At 38.6% G+C, this 23,917-nt stretch overlaps 1 protein-coding gene across 2 annotated transcripts in view; it reads right to left on the bottom strand.

Annotated features, from left to right (window-relative positions):
* Positions 1-23,917, bottom strand: part of ADGRA3 (adhesion G protein-coupled receptor A3) — a 114,935-nt gene that overhangs the window by 31,957 nt on the left and 59,061 nt on the right. For both annotated transcript variants that reach the window (XM_019743915.3, XM_019743916.3), the window contains 5 exons: positions 19,337-19,501; positions 16,129-16,330; positions 15,018-15,173; positions 5,552-5,713; positions 4,354-4,557 (listed from right to left, as the gene is read on the bottom strand). In XM_019743915.3, the coding sequence (XP_019599474.3) occupies positions 4,354-4,557; positions 5,552-5,713; positions 15,018-15,173; positions 16,129-16,330; positions 19,337-19,501 (889 nt within the window). The remainder of the gene's footprint in view (positions 1-4,353; positions 4,558-5,551; positions 5,714-15,017; positions 15,174-16,128; positions 16,331-19,336; positions 19,502-23,917) is intronic.

Genomic DNA, 23,917 nt, shown 5'->3' with positions numbered 1-23,917 from the left:
TAATGGTCTTTCTAACAAACGTCTTTGAGGACCAAATGGGGTCACAAACACAAAAGGCTCCAGAACTGTGGGTGATATTTTCATTATTATTATTACTGTCATTTGTGGCAAGTGGTTATTTGGAGGTTGGGGAGCGAAATAAATTTCTTAAAGTAACTAACTGACTTACCAACAATAATCGAGACCTTCATCATGTTTTAATTTCTATAATTCTAGTATTAATTTCAGTACTAAAAATTGATCAAGTATGGACACACATGAAATCAATTTATCATAAAGCTCTTACCATGAATTTATTTGCTAAATTCATATATATTTCCCTATTTACAATGACATTAAGCTAAGAACAAAAATGTCAAGCATCATAATTGATGTTAACTGAAATACTTCTAGATTTTAACATCATTTCTTATAAAACAATTGGACTTCTGCCACTATGTAATTAATAAATTAAACTTTTCTGAAATCCTAGTTTGTTTAAGTCTATAGAATTCTAACACTAAAATTAGAATGAGTCAAAGAGCCACCTGATTTAAAATAAAATACTAATTTTTCCGTTTTCTTGAGTATCTACACACTCAATTTTAAACAGATAGCTCTGATGACACACCCTCATTATTTTCTTGTGTATAATTAGTTACTAACTGCATACCACCTGTTGAGCATCACACTGCTAACGATTCACAGGGATTATGTTTGCTTTTAGAACTAATTTTTTTTTAAACTGTCTTCGCTAATTAAGTATGGCTGTTAATTTTTATTCAACATCATCTATTGAATGTTTCATTACTCTGTGCTTGGCAGTGTGGGGAATCTAGAGAAATACAGTGAAGTAAGCCATGGTTCCTGCTCTCAAATATTCATAATTAACAAGACAGAGACAACAACAACAAAACAATAATAATAAGAGCTAACATTTATTAAATGCTTACTCTGGCCCAGGCACTGTTGTAAACGTCTATACATTTGCCTCACTTAATCCTCTTAATAATCCTTTGAGTTAAGTACCATTTCATAATTCCTATGTAGCAGATGAGGAACTGACATTCAGAGAGGTTAAGGTACTTGTCCAAGTTTGCACAGCTGTGCAATGGGGAACCAGAACATGAATCTCGGCCGTCTGGCCACAGAAAGGACACCATACCCCATGGCCCCTCTCACTATAACTCAATTTGCCATCATAACAGCTTCTAATTATTCTGGAGAATGAACAAAGCATTCTGGGACTAACAGGCAATGATGAATTCACAAAGGTGCCATGTGAATGGAGTCTTGGAGGATAGCAGGGACTTCACAGGCAGGGGTAGGACTGAGGGCATGAAAAGGGGCAGCGATGACAACAGATACAACTGAGCTGGAAAATTAAAAGGACTCCCGCTGGGATCAAGGCCTAGATGGTCGGGATGAGGGAAAAACGGGACGTATAGAGAAACACTGATTTAGAAATTCCAGTCAAGAACGTTTTAAAGGACCAGTTCTTTCTGGCTACATTACAGCAAACTTCAAAACACCAACAATTTCTAAAAGCTCTTAGTAGTTCATCGAAAACAGATTACTTTTGTGATGCTAACATATCTGAATTATGGTGCCAATTGTGGAACGAAGCATTTGGTTATGAAAAAATTTTGGTAACAAATTTGGTAACAAAGTAGGCAGATTTGGTGCTGCAAGAGTTGGCTGATAAATAACTCCTATCTCCAACTGGCTGACCACCTGAGGCCAGGCACTGGAATTCATCAGTGACTCAAGCACCAGCTCTGTGCTCGAGCAATGCTCAGTCCAGTGTAGGAGGTAAGACACCCATTGGGCTCCTGTGTGTGAAGTATAATGACAGAGATGAGCGGAGTGTAAGAGGCAAAGTGAGGCAGAGAAACAAAGGAGATGAGGGTGGGAGAGGCAAGGACTGACAGAAATCGGGAAGATTTCTTGCAGGTGCCATTTCTGCTGGGTGTTAACACACAATCATGGGGCAGGGGAAGGAAGGGAGGAGGAAATTCTAGCAGAAGAATTAGCATGAGCCTGGCCTAAAAATGGCCAGAGAGTGGGAGAGGAACCAAGGGAAATTTGCTGTTTACAGAAGGGAGAAGAGGTAGGAAGAGATATGGAGCAAGGGATAAATGCCAAATAATGAAGCCACTTGACAGCCAGCCTCTGGAGAGACAGGAGGTGTTTATCAGGGACTGTGCAAGGTCAATTTCCATGTTGGGTAAATTCAATGATCATTTTCACGATATTAACAACCTGAAATGACACCCACACTGACTATCAAAACAGCCTCCGCAGAGGGGAAGACTCGAGAGGCCTGTGCTCTGCAGGCACCAGCCCTTCAGTTGCTAAAGGGTGGACAGACCTGGGTGTTGTCCCCAGCAGAGAGACCAGCCTGGCTGAGGGGGCACTCAGGGGACAGTGCACCAGCCATTTGCGAAAAGCCAAGGACATATTTCAATATTGTACTAACTGGCATGGTCGTAGTGGTGCTTGTTGGCCCATGTCAGCCCTCGGTAGACCCAACCATATCAGAAGGATGGATTTTTAATGAAGAGCCTGACAACATAGGTCACACGGTTCAGGCAACATAGGTTGGGAATCCAAGAAGGCTGTGATGATAGTAGAGTCAGAAGGATAGACATTCAAGGAATGTGTAGAGAGCAATTCAAGTAAGGCTCCTATTGCCGAGGACTGCGCTTTTAGGGGTTTAATTCATATGCTAGCATATTCTTCCATTCGAGGGCAATATAATCAATTACTGGATGTTCAAGTTGTCTATTTAGTATTATATTTCAGGCACTAGAAAAAACAGCGCACACCAAGAGTAAAACTTGCCCTAGGATACAGTTTAAAACGTACAGAACATTTTTTTGTTAAAGTGCTTAAGCATTTTGCACTTTCGTCAGGCAATGAAAGGTTTACTTTTGTGTCACGATGTGTTCTTCTTTCACTCAGTTTAATCGTGTCCATCTATGATGCATGAGTAAGAGTGTAATGCGTCCTTAGTTTCTGGCCACAAGATGATCTTAAAAGGACAGAAGTGTATGAAATTGATAAATCTGAGAGTGTTCTTTTAAAGCTTTCTACTTGAGCAACTAGAAGCTTTCCTTGCCCAGAGGGGGTAGGTTGTGAAACTGAGGAAATGTATAGGGCTTCGGTATTTTTAAACCCCTTTCTAACAACCACGATCACCTAAGTTAGAAGGAATCATCAATTTTAAGTGCTCCTCAAAGACTCACAACACCTTTCTCTCACGGGCTTGTGTGCAATATTTCTATGCCTTTTGTGGTATATTTTTACCAATAAAAAATACAATAAGGAAAGGAGCAGGTCTACCGTAGAATTGCTGGGTACATCAAGTACTCTCAGAGCCAAGAATAACAATTACATCCTGACGATTTCCCTGAGTTTATGGTACCAAGTAAATACATGACCATTAGACATTTTGACCTAGTTGAGATTGTCTTGGGTAGTGGGGGAAGTGGGCTCTTTCTAAATTTAGCAAATTGGCTTTTCCTCTGGAGGTCACCAGGGTAAGGAATGACAAAATAAATTAATTCTTCATTCATTCATTCACTCATGCATTCGATATTTATCGAGTGCCCACGATGGATTAACCCCTAACACCTATGTGATCAATTATTATGCAGCCATTAAAGTGACTGGAATACTGTTTATGATAGACTTCAGGAATAAGCCAGAAATAAAGAAAGCACTTCGTAATTAAAATCCACAGAGAACACAGTTACATATGGCCACACAAAGCTAAATGAAAAAATGTGGCTCCATTAGGGGTTGGCATTACACCTCCACTATTCGCTTTAATATACTTTAATGAAACACGTCTAAACCCCACATTTTAAAAATCAATAAATATGCTTTTAATTTGGCTTGCTGCAGTAAAACACACATTTTCTGAAGACACACCATGTTTTCTTTGCCCAAGACTTGATGTACAGCTTGCCCGACTAACTGCCCAGTCACAAGGCGGATTCTTCATTAGGCCCAGTAGGCACCGAGCCAAGGGCACATGACACTTCCATGTCTTTAAAATCAGGAGCAATAAAAATGAATTTCAAGGTCAAAGAAAAAGTTTTAATATGTAATATTAATATATTCATATTTTTACCACTGCAGTCATAAAATGTAATTTTGATATTTTTGTGTTAAGACGGGTCCAGAGGGCGAAAATGCCGAGGCGTATGTATCCTGGTCTGCATTTCTTTTAAAACAACAGCAAAAATAATACCGTACCCTCTTCCTCTCCCCTAAATAACTTTTAATGAGGTTATTTTGCAAAGCAAAACATTGTGAGCATTCTAATATAACTGCAATGGGTCTTGAAAGGTTATAGACGAAACACACCTTTAATGCCAGACTTGAGAATGTATTTGAAACATTGCACTTAAAGCTTAGCTGCTTATCCAGGTTTCCATCCGGATCCCGCCTGCCATAGTCAGAAAGTCCTGTCCGGTCAGAAGCTGCCACTTTCTGGAACACGGTGCACGTCATGCCGGTGAAGCCAGTAGCCTTGATGACATAAGCTTCCAGAGCAATATTGGGTGAATACTTTAAAAGTCAATCAGACAGGAGTTATGAAAGATTTATAACAGGGGGAAAAGCACTTTCAAAGAGTTTCAAACAATAAACACTGTACATAAACCAAAACAGAACACTCAGGTTCTTGGCAAACAAAGACACTGTGTAGATAAATGGGTAGAATTAAAAAAAAATAAAAAATAAGATGCTGGAAACAAAAGGATGTCCGAAAATGGAAAGACACCGATGGAGGGGAAAAAAAAACAAGTCACGAGGTGTGGAGGATCAGATATACATTCGAAGTCAATTAAAAATAATGTTAAGACCACTTTGCAGGAAAATGTAAGCTAAAAATGGAAGTTATAACCAAACATCAGCTGGAGAAATCAGTGGACGCCCTTGATGATCAGCATATGGGAGGGGTATCAGGGTGTGGGAGGTATAGTTAAAAGTCGCCTTGGTCAACATTTCATCCACTTTCACTTTTGTCTTTTACAAGAACGTCTAGTTAACTCTTTGCATTAAGTTTCACGGATAAAAATTTTACACTTGCTTCGTTAGAAAAGGAAGGGAGGTGCTAGTCTAAATAGTCGTAAATGAACAGATGTTCAAAGCAAATGAAGCCAGACCACACCTGGAAAAGATGGCACTTGCCCCGAATTTTAAGGAATTCAAGAGTGAGACTGAACTTGGGGTCCACCAAACGCAGGGCCTGTTGATGCAAACGGCCACCACCACGCCCATGCCTGGAGGACTGCCACCATCATGCCCACCCACCTGTCAGAACCACACCAGAGGGCACAAGAAGTGACTGGTCTTTCGCATCCAGGAGGATGACAGGATTTCCTGTAAATTCTAAGGACAACAAGGCATCTCTTTCCTCTCTTCAAGGATGATTAAGTCTATCCCTACCATATAGGCAAGGCACCATTCTAAGTACATGTATGGACAAAGTTTCCTTCAAAAACATTTTTTAAAGTGTAAGATATTTTTTCTTAGAATTCCAGGAAAATGTTATGCTTACTGTTGAATAAACATGCGCTCCATTTGCTAGCCGGTATGTCGCGATCCGCTGTAGACACTGAACAATCCTACTGCAGGCTTTCGCTTCCCTCTGCGCCAGCCACAGGACACGCTCATCAGCCAACATGATGTTACTTGCAATGTCAACCATCACATCACCTAGCTAGCAGGCGTGAAGGAGAAAAAAGGAAGATCTTTAAAACCAACAGAGGCTGTTTTACATAATCAAAATCCTCACGAGACACCAAGACTGGCCTTCGGTTTACATTTCCCCATGAAAACCCAATAGGCACCATACTTGTTTCTCATGAAAAACTCTTTAGGTATGAATAGCACATTCGGTTATGACCATTTGGTAATATTTAGCTCAATACAGTGTACTTAAATAACCACCAAATCACTGGTGAAAAGACTGACATGCGTTACTCAAACCGATAGGGGAAAACGATACATTAATCAAGAGGAAGGAAAAGACATGACATGATCCCAGAATAAAAAGAGCTAAACTCTTTGTCTGGAAAAGCATTTATAAACACTTCTTTTAGTGTAAGTGTTAGCTGAGTATTATTATTAAGAAATGTACACTGCCTAGCTCTTTAGTATCCTGTCATGTTCAAAACTGAAGGTGTGTCCAACCACTGCAAGAGCCCCATGTATGCTGGGCCATGGTGTGTCTTTGTACACGCAGTTTCGTCTACCTCGAAGGAACTTCTCCTTTCTCCCATCTCAGTGAACGCTTAAAGACCCAATGCCATGAAATAAATGGATGCTAAGAGGTACTCACTTGCAGTGCTTGTTTGGTTAAGTTATGAACTGAGTAAATAAAAAGAACCCAGTAAATGAAAGTTTATATTCATACAGAATGTAAACATCTGAATGTAAACACCTATCACGCAATGCCAGTGAAATGTCCACTGACGACTGCTGAAACTGACTCTCAGGCCCCATGTAGGAGAAAGGCACTGAACGTGCAGGGCTAAGGAGACGTCCTGGTGTCCAGGGGGTTTGGTATCGAGCAAAATGTTCATGAGAGGGAGATCTATACAGCGAGAACAACAAATGCATCCCAGAGGCAGGACGGGAGGATTTATAAGCTGGACAGTCCTCTAATCATGAAGCAAGCATCCAAGGTGTTAAGCCCCAAAGCCAAGCCAGAAAGCCAAGGCCGTTTACACAGATGTCTTTTGATCATCCCAGAAGATGCAACCTGTTCTGCATCCAATATTCCCAGGATGTATAAGTAGAAAGGCTGAGGTAGGTTTGGAAAACGTTCAGTCCTTCCCACCCAGGGTTCATCTCACAAAGACAATCTGTAGAAATCTACCAGATACCAAGCCTGGAATCATGGGATAAAACAACTGAAGTAAGTACAGGGGTGAAGAACAGGACTTCAAATCCTGACCCCGAGCTGCCCTGACACGTCACCTCCCGTCGCTCCCTTTATTTGTGTAATGGGGACAACAGCAATCCCGTCTGTTCTGAATGTTGTGAAGATTAAGTGCCAATGACACACATAAGGCTCTTGAAACCATGACTGGCACATGGCAGACACTCAAAAAATGGCAGCTCTCTTTGTTATTATATTGCTCCATTTTTGTCCCATTTCAATACCAACATAGGCCTCTATGAAGATGACAGCCTCCAGAGGAAGTGTTCGAAAGGGTGCAGTTTTAACGCGTGTGTTCATATATAAACAGGACCAATATACATCCAGCAAAACTGTCTCTTCTTCCTCTGCAAAAGTTCCACTGTCTCATCCAGCTACAAAACAGTTTACTGACTTCATACTGTCCTTTATATAGTGTTTCATTAATTCTGTCCTTATTTTACTTCCAGTGTAAACATCTTGAGGGCAGGGACAGCACAATGTCCTACTCCTATTTCTACCCTTATTCACTAATGTAACTCCCAGTGTAAAAGCCAACAGGTATACAATATTCATTCACTCACTGACGACATTTGTATTGGGGACCACGGAGAGACAGAGCAATGGAGACACAACAGTGAAAGAAACATACGAACTCTATTTTGGAGGGTATTAATTAATATAACCTGGGGAAGAAAATGCACAATGAATACAGTTGTAAAAAGTGATTTAGATTGTGGTAACTGCAATGCAGGAAATAAGCAGAGCAAGATATGATGGAGGGTAATGAAATTTAATCCAAACACCCGATTTTCATGGACTCAGAGTTTGTCAAGGGGCATTTTCCCAAAGCCAAGAAATTAACAGGATCAGCTGACAGAGAATGAGGCAGAGCCTATAGTGAAGCTTTGTAGAATCTCAGACCTGTTTACACAATTTATGCAACACTAGCATCCTAGCGCATATTCGTAAACAAACAGGTATGGGGGTGAATTTCATTCTAACAAAGAAGCCCTTATTCCTAGAGTTGTGAAGAAGGGTAGCGACTCCGATATGTCAGTCACTGAATATGTGCGCCAGCCATTTATACAGCAATCAGAATAACTGCCACCTTTTTTTTTTTCCATTGGGGAATATTGGGGGACAGTGTGTTTTTCCAGGGCCCATCAGCTCCAAGTCAAGTCGCTGTTCATTTAGTCTAGTTGTGGAGGGCGCAGCTCAGCTCCAAGTCCAGTCGCTGTTTTCAATCTTTAGTTGCAGAGGGCACAGCCCACCATCCCATGCGGGAATTGAACCGCCAACCTTGTCGTTGAGAGCTCCCACTGTAACCCACTGAGCCATCTGGCCGCCCCATAACTGCCATCTTTTAACAGGAATTCAGAGTAGCTGGAATAATTTGGGTTAAGTTTTGTCTATTATTCTTACCCACTGTTATTTCAAAAATTTTTATACAAAAATAAATAGGGTACAAGAAATAATGTGGTGAAATATGCTCTCTGGCTATCAGAAAAGAAAATTCCCATTGACTGAAAAAGGTTAAAAGAAAAATTACAGGAAAATACTGATTCTCCTCCAAGGCACAACTGAAATATAGGAGGTGTTTACAGGTTAGCATGATTACAAATGAACTTGCTGTTCTGTACTTTTGAAAAGTTTTAAATGTACAAACTTTATGAAGATCCAACAGGAGACCTGATAAATACATCATCATCTCTACTGAACAACTATGATGATTATATGTTGAAAGAACTATAGCCAGTGATGGGATTTCATGTGCTAGTAACTGCAAAGAAAAGAAATATCTCTGAGAAGGTGTACAGCTAACTAGAGTGATAGCCTTAGCTGAGAACAAACTATTTTTCTCATTATTTCACTCGAAATGACTAAGGAAAGGGATTAGTTGCCAAAATGGTCCCTAGAGCAGGTAATCATACAACGCTGTATGCTTGTGTACCTTGGTGGCGGAAGTAGTGCTGAATCCTTCATAGTGGCAACAAAGGACATGGAATGGATAACAGTGCATGAAAAATTACACTGGATTAAACAAGTATTCCTGAAATCTGACACACAGAGTTTAGAAAACTGCAACCAGCCTTCCAACGCATTGCAGTTCTCCTTGACCTCATTCCCTGAAGGCCATTCCAGCCACAAAAGGGTCAGAAGGAATCACGCACCTGCTTTGCCACCTGTCACACTTGACAGTGAGGATCAAATGAAAATATGTGTGAACACACTTGATCAAAGATACCGGGGAAAGAATGAAAACGCCACAATGATAACACTGAAGCTGTTAAACGCCATCTGCTTTAAGAGACGGAGTATTTCTTGTTCTTTGTCATCTACGTGTTTGGAATTCTGATCACAATGAGACCAGGAATCATCGGTCAATTTCACAAATTTGGTACGTTAGCATATGAAACACACAAGGTAATACATAACCTAAACCTGATGCTATTTGGCTTTAATGTAGTAGGTGTGTAATGTCACACTGAAGGCAGAATATGTATGTGCCTGGGAGTTAAATACTCCTGGGCTGTGATTTCAACTTTGTCACAAATTGGATGTCCCTAATCACATGATTTAGCCTCAGAAGACTCAGTTTGGTCATTTGCAAAATGAGATCAAGAACCCTATAAGAAGTGCTAGGAACAGCTCATTCCACAGTAAATTAAGAAAAACAAAATACCTTCATTAAGCAATTCATGCCATCTTTTGAGAAAAGCCAGGGGGGAATCCAGACCCCTTCCCACATTTATGCTTTCCAGCGCAAAGCAGCAGGGGGTATTCTTGTTGAGTCTAAACCAGAAAAGCAAGAATTACAGACCCACGTGTGTGGGGGGCAGCAAGCGAGGCAGTTGTTTTGGATAGCCAAGATGGGAATGCAAAGTACAAGAACTGACATGTAGTCCAAACTTGACTAAATAATAACAGCAGCAGCTGAGGTTATTATTATTCAAGTTCAAGCAGTCCTCATGATTTTTCTGCTAGGTGCAAATTAAATATAATATTGAGATGGCAACTATCTCCAAGTTTATTACTCTGATTACATTTAATGAAAAAATTGCTCTGTTGTGAAAGTCAAGTTTTAAAAGTGTGTTTACATCACTCTTAACCAGCGTCAGTGACCTGACTGCCTCAGGGATCCCATCATTGGCTTCTCGGCAGCTTGCTTAGTTAAGCAGTCAATCTTCATTAAGAGGTCCCACTGTGATAATCATCAGAAGCTACGGTACCTATTACATTTCCGGTTTTATTGTGGTCTAGGAGTAAACAGGATGATGACGATGGTGATGATGGAGGAACTGGAGAAACAGGTGAGAAGGGAAGAGGGGAAAGGGGCTGAGAATAACAGTGGATTTATTCTTCATTACCTTACAGAAAGGATCGGAGGGAGCCCAACAAAATTTTAAAAGTAATTATTTTCTCCTCTCTGAAGAGAAGAAAAAGAGGCACAGAGAAGTTCAACGTCTGCATCAGTGTAGGGCAGCTGTGACTGGGGAAATGGATTCTTGACATGTTTCTAGTCAAGGCAATGAAGACAACTTTACCATTATCAACAGAAAGGAGAACATTTCCTCCAGGCAGACGAAGTTGTTTTGATAACAAATTCTTGGAACCTGTGAGGTGGCCTGTTCTAGAGAGGCAGGATTTAATAGGCACGGCCCTCAGCCATAGGTGGACCTTCACAACAAATGGAAAGCTTAACTCCTAAGATTCCTCCAACTGTCCCAATGGAAGCAGGTTTTGTTTTTTTCTGATTACAAAAATATATGTGCATCTCCCTTTCTGGAAGAACAGAGGACTCAGTATTCTGGACAATTCTCCTGCTAAGAGTGAAAATGCTCAAGGGAAAACGTTCTCTTTTTAAATGCATCAGTGACCAGGCAAAATACAAACATTCCTCCAGAGGCCAATAGCAACACAATAGCGGGAATCCAGAAGCTCTGCGGCTGAACTCTGCTGACCAAGGGATATGTGTTGTCACCCACACAAATCCAAGGACCCACAAACACAGGCCTGACGAGAAAACACCACTGAGTGAAGTTGATAACCCCAAGAGGACACCAGCAGGGTCAGGGCAAACCAGCATTCAATCAGCCTCACGGAAGGAAAGGGACAGCGAGGAAACTTGAAACTTGCCTCCTTGACCTTGGCATGAGGTAGAAGGAGGTTAAAAAACCTCTTCCCAGACAACTTGTAAACACCAGTTGACCCCTATACAGGACTGAGGCCAGACTTCACATTACTTCTGTGGTCTAAAAATCCTCAAGTTGAGAACTAATTTCAAAGCCACCAGTTACCCTGGAATTGTCCCATGGCACTTGGCAGAAGCAAACAAATATCACACTTAATAATGATAAATTAGACCATTCTCATTAATATCCCTTATCAACAACATTAATCAACATTGTTCTGAGGTCCTCATCAACGTATAACCAGAAAAAAAACAAAAAACATTTTATAAGAACAGATAAATTGATTATTTGCTAGTGACAACTGTACGTCTAGAAAAATCCGCCATAAACAACTACAAAATTATATGGATGAATTTCATAAAGTAACCAGACACAAGATCTACATTCTTAAAAAAACCATAATCAAGGAAAATTGAACATGGACTAGATATTTGATGATATAAAGGACGTAGAGCTCATTTTGGTCATATAATAAACAGTATCATAATTCTGTTTTGAAGTTCCTTATATTTTAGAACAATTATAAATAAAAATGTATCTAGAATTTACTATTAAATGTTCCAGAATTGAAAGAAAGAGAGAGAAAGAGAGAGAGAGAGAGAGAGAGAGAGAAAGAGAGAGAGAGAGAGAGAAAAATAGAGAGAGAAAGAAAGAAAGAAAAAGAAGGAAAGAGAGAGAGCGGCAGAAAGAGGGAGGGAGAGGAAAAGGGAGGGAGGGATGGAGGACAAAGGAAATATGAGGATTAATGAAACAAGATTGGTAAATACTGAAAATTGTTGAAGGTGAAAGGTAAACAAACATAAGTATTAATGAGAGCATTCTCTCTTCTATACTTTTGGAATTTCCTAATTTAAAAAAGAGTTTCTGAAAAGTTTTTAAAAAGTTAAACCCAAAAGAAAAAAAAATTAATGCAAGGTAAATATAGATAATGACAACACCATGGTGGTTCTCAAAGCCTGTGCTTTTCTCAAAGATATGTCACCCCAGCATCACCTGGAACTTACTAGAAAACCTTCTTAGACCCCACTGCAAAGTTTGTTTAACAAACCCTCCAGTTGATATGAACGCATGCTCAAGTTTGAGAAACAGTGTTCTAGAAAGGATCACCAAGCCAGAAGCTGGGTCTTTGAAAAGCTGAAACATACAGAAAAGTATGACAAGGTCAACAAAAAAAGAAAATCAGAAATACGGAAAATAAAAAAGAAACGTAAATACCGATACAGAAGTGATTATGTTTTAAAATGAATAAATGAAAGAACTTCAAAGTTTTTAAAAATCTGTACAAAAAAAATGTGCCAAATGAATTCTGTAGCCAACTAGTGTAAAGGTGCACGACTGACTTACATTCTCAAAACCCGAGCACAAGAAGGGAACTATACCACACAGCCAAATCTCATCTTTAAATACTTTCTCATTCTCTGAAATACATATATATTGTCTTCCTAAGAGAAATCACTCTCGTAAATATGGAACAGATGTTTATTTTGCCTGACAGACAATTTTCAGCTGTTTTCAAAAGACCCCACTAAATATACCATTTAGATCTGGCAGTTTGACAGCTTTTAGCACCCACCCTAAGACAGCAGTGTGGGCCAAGTTCAATCACGGGTTAAAAAGCCAACTCCTCACCATATTTCAGTTATGAAATTATCCATCGCAAAATAACTTTTTGGACACCAAACAAAAATCAATTTCATTATTTGCTCAATTAAGCTGTACGCATTTTACGATACCTGAGTATAATTTTTATGCTGTAGTAATCAACTTAAAATGATGACCCCTTTAACTCGCCTGATTTCCTTTCACTGTACTAATAAACAGTGGAAGCTATGGCCTTCAGTTTAACTTTCCAAAGAATAAGTTAATTCAGATGTCTGTCACTGCATCACAAGTAACATTACATTTATACTTCAGTTATTCAAACCTGAATATTTTCCCTCTGTTTTTCCTATTTATACTTAATAAATTGCCATCATTTGTTTCCAAAGATAGTTCATACTTGACCTCCTACGTCAACCAGTGAAATAGCCATCGACTTCAAACGAAGTTTTCAGAGAAGTAATGAAAGCACTCTGACGATGTTTTTAAAAGACCCTCTTAGCTTCTGAGATCCTAAGAATGTTAAATTTCCTAACCCTATAAAATTACACCCTAGCATTGCAACTATTCTGCATAATAGCTTCACCTGTATTTTCTCACTTGTGCACACAAATTTTGCAGGTAAAACAGGGCAAGTGGCATCCCTATTTTTAAAATAAAGGGCCCATGGTTAAATTAATAACTCAAGAAACAAAACCTACTGCCAGTCCTCCCCTCAGCGCATACCGAAGCAGCAGACCATTCACACCACACGCTGGCAACACAGTGAAATCTACATCCCTGGGTACCCCACTGCTCTTCATGAGTTGGGAGGGGAGCAAAAGTCCTTTACTTCAAAACAGGGAGGCATGGGAATAACTATGTATTATGTGACGGCAAAATCCTTTTCAATGTCCACATTCCAAATGTCATTCCAATTACTCAAGTGATTCAAAACATCCCACTTCCACGAATGACTTGTAATCATGTGGGCAGCTAACCTGTGATTATAATCAACAATGGCGAGCAGGATTACCACAGAGCCAGAATCTGGATGGCTTCTTCCAGTGCTGAGAAAACTCACCACAGGAAGCAGGCTGTGGCACAGAGACACATCCAAAAAGCAGGGCAGTTCATTAGAAAACTGTGGTCTGAAGTTCAGATAACAACACTGAAATGTTAGCTCATTGTCAAATGGTGCGTTTCTCTGAGTCCGGTTTACATACATACATCTAATGCAAAATAGTAACACATTATACCAACAAAAAAAGTCCTCGTTTATATGATTTACGGGTACCTGGGCATAGGAAAACATGTATACATTATTTACCTTTTAACATATTCACGCATCAGAGATGTCCTACATATTAGACTCTGTTTTAGCACAGTATTTTCCCCACAGTTGTATAAAGAGTGCTTTTGGAATGTCATGATGACGTGGTAACATTGTACAAGACATGCGATGCTGCAGAAAACTCTTCTGGAATAGACAGTCACTGTTCTTGGCTTCTGGTTTCAGCCCTGCCCTAAGCTAGCTGTATAACCTTGGATATATCATTTAATTATCTTTTGGCTTCAGTTTATAACTTGATTTTGGTTTCTTCTAACTCTAAGATGCATTTTTGTGTAAGTGAATATATCACAAAAGAAACAGCATATAGAAAGTTCTCTCATAACTCAAAGAATATGTTCATGGGAGTCTTAAAACGTATTCAAAGCAAGAGTTGCTGCTCATTCATTATGAAACCTGAGGTTGTCAATGTTATTCCCCATGGGATATCATGTTGACCAGCACATCTTAGTTTTAACGTGACCCCGTTAAAATGCACCCCTGTTCAAAGTCACTACATTTTCATAACTTTTATATTCCAATCATTTGGAATTTCAAAAAAGTTCCTAAAACAGTCTTTCATTTCTCCAAGACATTACAAAAGGAATGAAGCAATTTAACCACGAACTGGTTGACTAAAATTCACATTAAAAAAGATGAGCGAATGGCTGTATGGAGAAGAAAAATCTGGAAGGCCCAAAATAGTCAGCCCAGGCCAACCAACCATGTGTATGCAAAAGGCTGTTTTCTTAAGACTGGCTATGCTCTACCGCAGAAATTTAATTTCCCAGAACTGACACTTCACCTCTAGTCCTCCCAACAAAAGGTCACTATAACAGCCAGAGCATGATTCTCAATGATATTTTTGGAAATTAAAAGTGAATTTATTTAATTCAAATACAGCAAACATAGACAGGCTTTAACAATAGAGATTCAAGTCTATTGTCGGACCATTTGTTGATATACTATATGCTACAAATCCAAAATAGAAAAATACCTCTTTTGATTTTTCCTCTTTGGTAAATCTTCCAAATTTTTCTATCATTTCGGCCACAAAGATAACATCCATCTTGTCAGAAAAGTTGGCGGCTTCCACGGTATAAGCCAATAATTGTCGGGCTGTGGCCACAGCATTGGTAAGATTGAGGGGCATCTACATTAAAAACGCAAAAAGAAGTACTTAGCAAATTGAGCAACAAAATTGTGATGTTTTATCTTCGTATTTGAAACCACTGCAATGAATTCAAACTTTATCATTTCGTCACAGTGACCTTCTTAAAGTGCTTTTTCAAACCCAAGAAAAATAAAATTTTAATGGAAACTAACCTGAGCGCAACTTTTTAAAACTTCGAATGAAACATAACAATACATAAAACCACATCAGGTACACATGCTGTACCATCTCTTCCTCTCTACTTCTCCATATTCTAGACATACTCAATTCCAATTGCTTAGTAAAGCCGTTTCTGACGATTCCAGCTGGGAAGGGTCAATACCTCCCTTGCACAGGAGTATGAACCACTTATTTAGCACTTATCTGTATTTCCATGCACTACCAATCAAGTTTTACATTAATTTATTTATTGACTTAAACAGGACTAAGTACCGAGCATTGCAACAAGGGTATACACTAGGTTCTAAGGATCACAAAAAAAAATACATGATACAGAAACTATCATCCAGCTCTTATAATCTGGTACAGTTTATAAAAGACGCATAGAAACAAAGATAGGAAAAGGCATCTGATTATTACAAATATGACAAGAGATCACTTGTGACAAAGAAATTATAAAAGGCACCCAAGAGGTGGCTTCCCAGATGGATGTGAACGATGGTTGGGATTTTGTCTGGTGGGTAACAGATGATAAAGGTATTGAAACCAAGGCACAAAGTCAGGCAGTGCCAGGAAAGAAACAGCAACACCACACAGAGGGTCTTGCATACCAGTTGAGAAGACCAGACCTTCTTCCGGAGACAGATCAGTCAACTGAAGTATAAACACCAAATCTTTCTGCTTTACTAATATTTTAAAAAAAGAACTTACGTATTTGGTTTAAATACCATGTTTTATCAATGCATCTCAGCAAATCTGAAGCCTTTCTAGTTACCTGATTAAACATGTAAAGAACTCTAGTGACATCATTCGCATACTGGCAGCGAGAATAGTCGTCATCGGCCCAAAAGCCACCTCTGTCACATCTGCGCCAAGCCTTTCTCTCGTCCTGCGGGTTTCCAGGATAGATCCCACTGCCGTGCGTGTTCCGAGTACACTGAAGATGGGCAGTGATGCCTGCCAACGTTCTGGGCCACCTAGAGAGATGAGGACAAAATAGTATAAGGAAACCTACACTGACACAAATAATAACACAGGAAAATCAAGGATGAGATCACGTCCTGTATAATCACAGCAAAAGCTCCAGGAGAAGAAAGAAACCAAACTCCTTCAAGAATAAAGACCAAAATTATTTTAGTAAAAAAGGTTAACCTGAACCAAACCGTTTTAAATGATGAGCCACCAAGTGTATTTTAATACCATAACACAATAGGATATTTTCCTAAAATATTCTAAATATTGCTATAAATATACAGGGAAATTGTATCAAGAAATGGTTTTGCCTTTCTTTTTAACTACTGTTATTGTATTGTTGGTTTATATAACCATTAGATATGTAAGGTCAGAATCTTGTCCAATATAAGTAGAATCGGGCCTTTTGCAGAAGCAGAATTATTATATGTACAGACAGAGTTACCATAGCAAGTCCCGCACTGCCATCCTTAGAAAGCCCTGCTTGCAACTCTGGCCTCTCAGGGGCATCTGGGTATTTGGAACTTGGAGCGTTCTCATGAATAGCTAAGTGGCTGGGGTTGTTCACGATACCTAGACCTCCTGAACAAGCACTAGTGTTTCTTGCTTTCTCCCTGGGAGTCTGACACTTTGGTCCATGCTAGGCAGAGGGTGCCTACGTGACCAGCCATAGTAAGAACTTTGGGTGCCGGGATTCCACGGGGGTTCCCTGGGCAGAAACACTGCCTAGAGGTGGAGAAGGAGCAGGCTCTATGTGAGCCTCATGGGAGGGAGAGAACATGCAGAAGCCTGCACGTGGGTCTCTCCAGAACTCACCTGTGTCTTTTCCCTTTATGATCCAGTTGTGTATCTGATTGCATTATTACCCTGTTTCCTCGAAAATAAAACCTAGCCAATCAGCTCTAATGCGTCTTTTGGAGCAAAAATTAATATAAGACCCGGTATTATTTCTATTCTACACTATTCTACCGCTATTCTAGCCTACTCTACCCTACCCTACCCTACCCTACCCTACCCTACCCTACCCTACTCTACTCTACTCTACTCTACTCTACTCTATTCTATTCACCCGGTCTTATATTATAGCAAAATAAGACCGGGTCTTATATTAATTTTTGCTCCAAAAGACGCATTAGAGCTGATTGTCCGGCTAGGTCTTACTTTCGGGGAAACATGGCATACTACATCTTAGCTGTGACTACAACTACATGCTGAGTGCCGTGAGTCCTCCTAGCCGATTCCTGCACTTGGGGGTGGTTTTGAAGACCTCCAACACAGCGTACAACTGAAGATGTCAGGGAGAAGCCACTCACTACGCAAGTGACAACACACGCATGTTGGCATGGATTGCTGTTATTTCAGCTCCATTTCTCCAAAACTGACAGTGAAATCGAACATATCTAATAAAAGTTACAGCTGACCTGTAACACAAGAAGTGCTAAATTATAATATCAGTCACACCAAAATATGAGTCATTACCTAAAACTGCATAAATAGATCAAGCAACACTAAACTAAATTCTTATTAATGCAGTGGAAGTTTAACTGCATATCTTAAGGCGTGTTGAAAGATAAATAATTCATTAATAGGTTAAATAATTAAGATTCTTCTTCCATTTTTAAAAATGTAAAGTAACTCAAAAACTATGAGTAAAAATAGGAAATCAACCATAAACATATCACATTATGATTATTTAACAAAAGATGTTGAATATAACAAAATTAACAAATGTTATCTATTTCACTTTAAAGTATACAATATATTTGTAAATATAGACTAATAGTTAATCGACATAAAAGACTTACCATTGGCAATAATAAATACTGATTTCCATAAACTCATCTCAAGGAAATTTTTTTTTTAAAGACAAGACAAAAATAAAAGCAACGAAAAACTGAGTTAAAGATGCTGTTATTGCTTCTTTACCTTGGATTTGAAAGATTAACATCAAAGGGTTTTCTTATCCTTAAAATTCGGGCCTATAGCCACGAGGCAGCAGTAGTACCAATCACAAACAGTGCAAACTGAGTATTCAACAATCTTTCCACGGCTTTCCAGAGCAACATATTTCCCTTCCTTTAAATCAACTGTAAACTCATTAAATTCTTATACATAAAGAACATTAAGTAAATAATGTATTTAATGATGTTTTAAAGCAACTTTGAAAGTAAGGAGAGTCTATGGTAAAAGGTGTTACTTCTCACAAATTCTAAACTTTCTGCTAAAAAAATCGTAACATTTAACTTATTCTCTTATCTCAACAGACTCCAATACCAATGGCTCCCCAAGTTTCTGGTCAAACAACAGCTTTCATTTCCCAAAGTCCTTCTTGCTTAACTGCCAGAAGAATCAAAAGAGGGAAGGAAAGTTGGATATGTGTTTCTCCAAATAACGGTGTCTACTTAACAGTGATCTAGCAATACCGACCGAGCAATACCGAACCTTCCCAAGTTCATCCACCAAAGAGCCCTTGAAGTAAACGGGAAATACCATTAGCCTGTCTGAATTTTGCACTCTTTTAAGTAAAATATCCAAAATGTTTCCCTATAGTAGTGGTTCTTCACTTTTACAACAAAACCACCTGTTAAAAACGAACACTTGTGGCTCTACCTTCAGACAGTCTTAAAGCAACAGATTTGAGATAAAGTTCAGGTACCTATTTTGGTTTTTTTAAATCTCTGTAAAAGATTCTGAAATCAATGCTCTCAAGGGTAGTCCTTGGATATCTGAGGGTATATACACAGAGGGTGCCAAAAAAATGAATCCACATTTTAAGAAAGGAAAACACTGTATTAAAATTGTAATACTCAATATATATCAATAACAAAATATGAATACAAGTCACGTGTATACGTTTTTTTGGCGCACACACACACATACACATCTCTTTATATGAATACACATACATTTCTCCAACATTCTTACTGAGGATAGGAGACCAATCACGTGTCTTTGAGAATAAAAAGGAACGTGGGACAAATCACTTTCCCAGGACTTTCCATGTCACTGACCTGAAATCACCTTTATTGTTCACCACCCTCTCAGGCGGACAATACTGGGCAGAGCTTTCTAACACGACAATATCGACCGTTCTGGTATTGTTCCCGCGTTTGGTCTGGACATGACAGCCCCAATTTCCAGTCGATCCAGCCTGAATATTAGAAATGGTTAGGGCACTGCATGAAGAAAGATTTTAAAAAGAGAGAAAATGTGGTCAGGCACACAGGGAAACAACACGGGCTTCTATCATTCACTTAGCAAACACGTCTGAATGCACACTGTGGGCCAAGCGCTTGCTAGATAAAAACAAATTTAAAAAATGACCCCTCCATGTTAAGTACTACAGGGACAACTCCAGACAAGCAGGTAAAGGGAGATTTAAAATATGGTGGAAAGAGCTTTCATGGAAGTATGAACAAGGTGCAATGGGACACGATGCCTGAGACTTGTTCCAGAAAAAAGGGAGAGCGGGGTACAGAAGGGAGGGGGAACCATGGATGCAAAGGCAGAATACCATGGCATGTTCTAATGGAGAAGTTTCCAAGCGACATCTACCTTATCACTATTCTGAGGGCAACATTCAAGCACGAAGAAAGGAGAGTAATATTATGAAGTGTGTAATTAAGAAAATATTTGAGGTAAAAGGGTTATACAAGAAACAACTGGTTAAGTCTCGAAAAAAGACTTAGTAAATTACCAATTAATGGTTTAACAAAAGGAGTTTCCATGTAAAGGTACACTTGAGTTTATAAAACAGCTGTATTTCTAAATAGCTGTCAGTAAATTTAACTTGCAAGATGAAATCATAATTCTCTAATATAAAACCTATTAACTAAAGAGCGAATGTCAGAACCTTCAATTAACCTTTATTCCCCCTCCCACAGGACCCATTACGCTTTGCCTTTAGTAGATAGAAATGATAAATCATTAGACATAAAGTATCATTTTACGCAACTTATAAAATTATGTGTAGAAGTTAATACACAGTTTTCTAGTCTCCTAAATCATTAATGGCTACACAACAACAAATGTTCTAATAAAGACTTTGAGGCACTGTTATTCTGAATCAAAGAAAATGTTTATCATCTTTACTAAGTTGGTAAATAAACCAATACACTGTAATAAATATTTTCCAAGATAAAGTGACACAAAACAGTTTGACATTAAATTTAAATAACCAGAATGTTTGTCAAATCTTCTACTTTGACTCTATTGAACTAGGAATAAGTATATAAAATAAAATTGGCAATAAAAATCATTCTCTACCACAGAGGTTCCCAAACTTTCTCGGTTCACAGCACCTTCACTGACTAGATAACTTTTTCATGATACCCCTAGCCCCAAAGAAATACTTATGGTGGTTCCAATTACTAAATTAAATCTCTAAACTGTGTAAGCACATCCTAATAATTTAGTAGCCATTTGAAAATGTAACGCATCATTAATAACAATTTGAAATAAATTCTATATGCTTCCTAAATAACCACAGCTATTTCCTAATGGGTTGTGTGTACCTGTTGAGCACTCCAAAAGTAATCAACCATCAGTGATACCCTTATTTCTTGTTCCACAATGATTTTCACACAGTACTTAACTTTGTACACAGTAATCACCCCAAATCCCGTATCTCAAAGTATAGCACCAACAAAAGGAATGCAGCACGATCGAATGCTGACCCCATCACTGCCTGGAGCTAGAAGCTATGTGGTTGGGGTCTGACAAATGTATCACTATGCTTCCTCAAAAACTTAAAATCTACCACTGCACCTCTGCCAACTCACTGTGGTGCCTCAGAGCACATTAGCAAACCATTGGTTTAGCGACCTACCATGTTTCCCTGAAAATAAGACCTAACCAGAAAATAAGCCCTCGCATGATTTTTCAGGAGGACATCCCCTGAACATAAGCCCTAATGCGTCTTTTGGAGCAAAAAGTAATATAAGACCCGGTCTTATTTTCGGGGAAACACGGTAAGTATATTTTACAAATTTGTTTTTTTAGATAACTTTTAGCAATACATCAATGTCTAAAACCAATTTTCAGAGTAAAATTTTCAGGACTCATCAAAGCAGCCTATTTGGACACTGAAGGAGAAAGAAGCAGCTTCACTTTCATCTTTGAGGAAAACTAGAAACTCTAATTCTTACAATGAAGGATTCGTAGCACGAGGAGACCGATGAAGAATCAACAGGTGTCTCAGGTACCTATTCAATAACTGTATTTCCTTATTCTGCAATTTCTTTATCATTCCGAGGCTCACTCTGGGTAAAGGATTGCTCAGTCTTCTTAGGGAAGATTTTCATTTTAGTCAAGTGTCCCCAGCAACAAAAATGTCAGGCCAGGTTCTTGCCCTTAGAGTTCAATTTCTTTGTACTGCTACACAGAATTTAGATTGAAGTAGGACTTGCAGAAATAAATTTATAAAGTCACTTCAGTTACTTTAGTCATAAAATTTAAGCGTTCCTAATTAATCAAAATTCTTATTCAGAAAAGGGTTCTATGTACTGTAAAGCTTTACTGTTGTACTATATGTCAGCTATTGTCTATTTATACAATAACTGCTTAAAATTCACGACTTGATCAGTTTTAACACATATACACACTTATGAAATTATCACCACAATAAAAATAATGTAACAATTGCAGTCTTCTCGCAGGGACTAATATACTGTCTAACAATCTTAGAGGATCTAATAAAGGAAGCAGGCTTCTAGTAATAGCCGAGTAGCTCCTATCCCATCACTGCAGTTAACAATTACACGCTCTGGACAACCTACAAAATGACACCCATATGAACACATGGAGAGTGATCCAAAGCAAGCGGAAACCAGACACAAAACAGAGAGAAACTGACACGAAGAATAAGGAATTGGCACTGGGGAGTACTCAGAAAATTGTTTGTAACGACTTTTGCCCCAGGACAGGTCCTACTCAAAGAGAAATTCACAATCTTGGGGCTTGAAAAATCAGAGGACAGAGGTAGAAAGGAGCCTGGCTGTAAGCCCAAACTTCTGCACATATAAAATCCACCAAGATCTCTAACTGACCCTGGACCTACGCACAGATAGGGCAGACACCAAGCAGATTCCAGCTGTTATCTACCACAGAAAAGGCACAGCTGGGAATTTGAATTTAGCGAAGCTAAGTGCTCGAGAAAACAAAGTCAGCTCTTTTCAGGTGAACAGAACAAAATCCAGAGTCAGGGGTCAAACTTTTTCTTCAAAGGCCAGATAGTAAATATCTTAGGCTTTGCTGGCCAAGAAGCCACACCAGGAATACTATGTAGGTACCCATATAACCATTTGAAATGTAACCATTTAAAATTGGAAAAAAAAAAATGTTCTTAGATCACAGGCCCAACAGGCCAGGCTTGATCCACAGACTGCACTTTGCCAGCCTATCCTCTACAGTGAATCATTCACAATGTCCAGAATAGAATCGGACATTATTAGAAATACAAATAATTTTCTTTAAATAGAAAAAATATTAGCTATATTCAAATGAATCAGTGGTAATGATCCCAAGATGATTCTGATGTTAGAATCAGTGGGCAAGGATTTAAACGCATCTACTATAAATATTTTAGAAGACATAAATGAAAACATGCTTTGGGGGAAAAAAAAAGATAGGATATCTCAATAGAGAAACAGAAATTATAAAATAGAATATTCCACCCCAAAATTCCCAGAAACAATTCTTAATTATGAGAATCTTTAGTTTCTTAATAATTTTTTCATGTCAATGCTGCGAAGTCTGCTGTGATACTTTAATTCTGAAGTGTGAATATAGTATTGATACTAGCCTACAGTGCCCCAGCAGTGTCTGGGAACGACATATCTACTCTTAAAAATTCAAGCCAAGTCCTGTCTTTAAGAAATTGGTAGGAAGGAAAGAGACACAGAAAGACACACACAGACACAGATACACACACAAAGAGAGACAGAGACACAGAGAAAGAGAGGAGAAAATCCAATGCTTACAACTTACGATTTTACCAGAATAAAATATATGTTGAGTGATATCATCTCTCTCTCTCTCTCTCTCTATATATATATATATATACACACACACACACACACACACACACACACACACACACATATATATATTTTACTCTATTTTTTGCACTTTAAAAAATTGATTTACATTAACTATTTTAGTGCTGACACTAGGGTTAACAGGACAGGTGTCATATTCTTTTATACTATGGGGTAGAGAAAGTAAGTATCTTAAAATGTAGCATTAATCATAAAACAGTGAAAATTAGGTAATGCCTAAAAGTGAAAACCTGAGCTTAGCAGCAAGAAATATTTAGAAATTAAGTTTGGCACTAAAAGTTTACATTTTTCTCCCTAAAATTTTAAACAAAAGGTCTCCAACTTTTTAACAGTCTTTTCCATAAGATATATGCTTCCCCCCCCCCCCAAAAAAAAAAGAAACTGGATGGAAAAAATAGCTTTTTAATTTTAACAAGATGAACAACAATCAGGAAAAGGAAAGCCAAATGTTTGCATTTTTAAGTGCAAGAAGATAAACTATTCATTCGAATTCCAACTAAACATTACAATTCTCAAACGATTAACAAAATCCAC

The sequence above is a fragment of the Rhinolophus sinicus genome, chromosome 1, assembly GCF_057876585.1.
Source record: "Rhinolophus sinicus isolate RSI-liver-muscle chromosome 1, RSI-T2T, whole genome shotgun sequence".
Lineage (NCBI taxonomy): Eukaryota > Metazoa > Chordata > Mammalia > Chiroptera > Rhinolophidae > Rhinolophus > Rhinolophus sinicus.
This window is presented reverse-complemented; position numbering and strand designations above follow the sequence as displayed.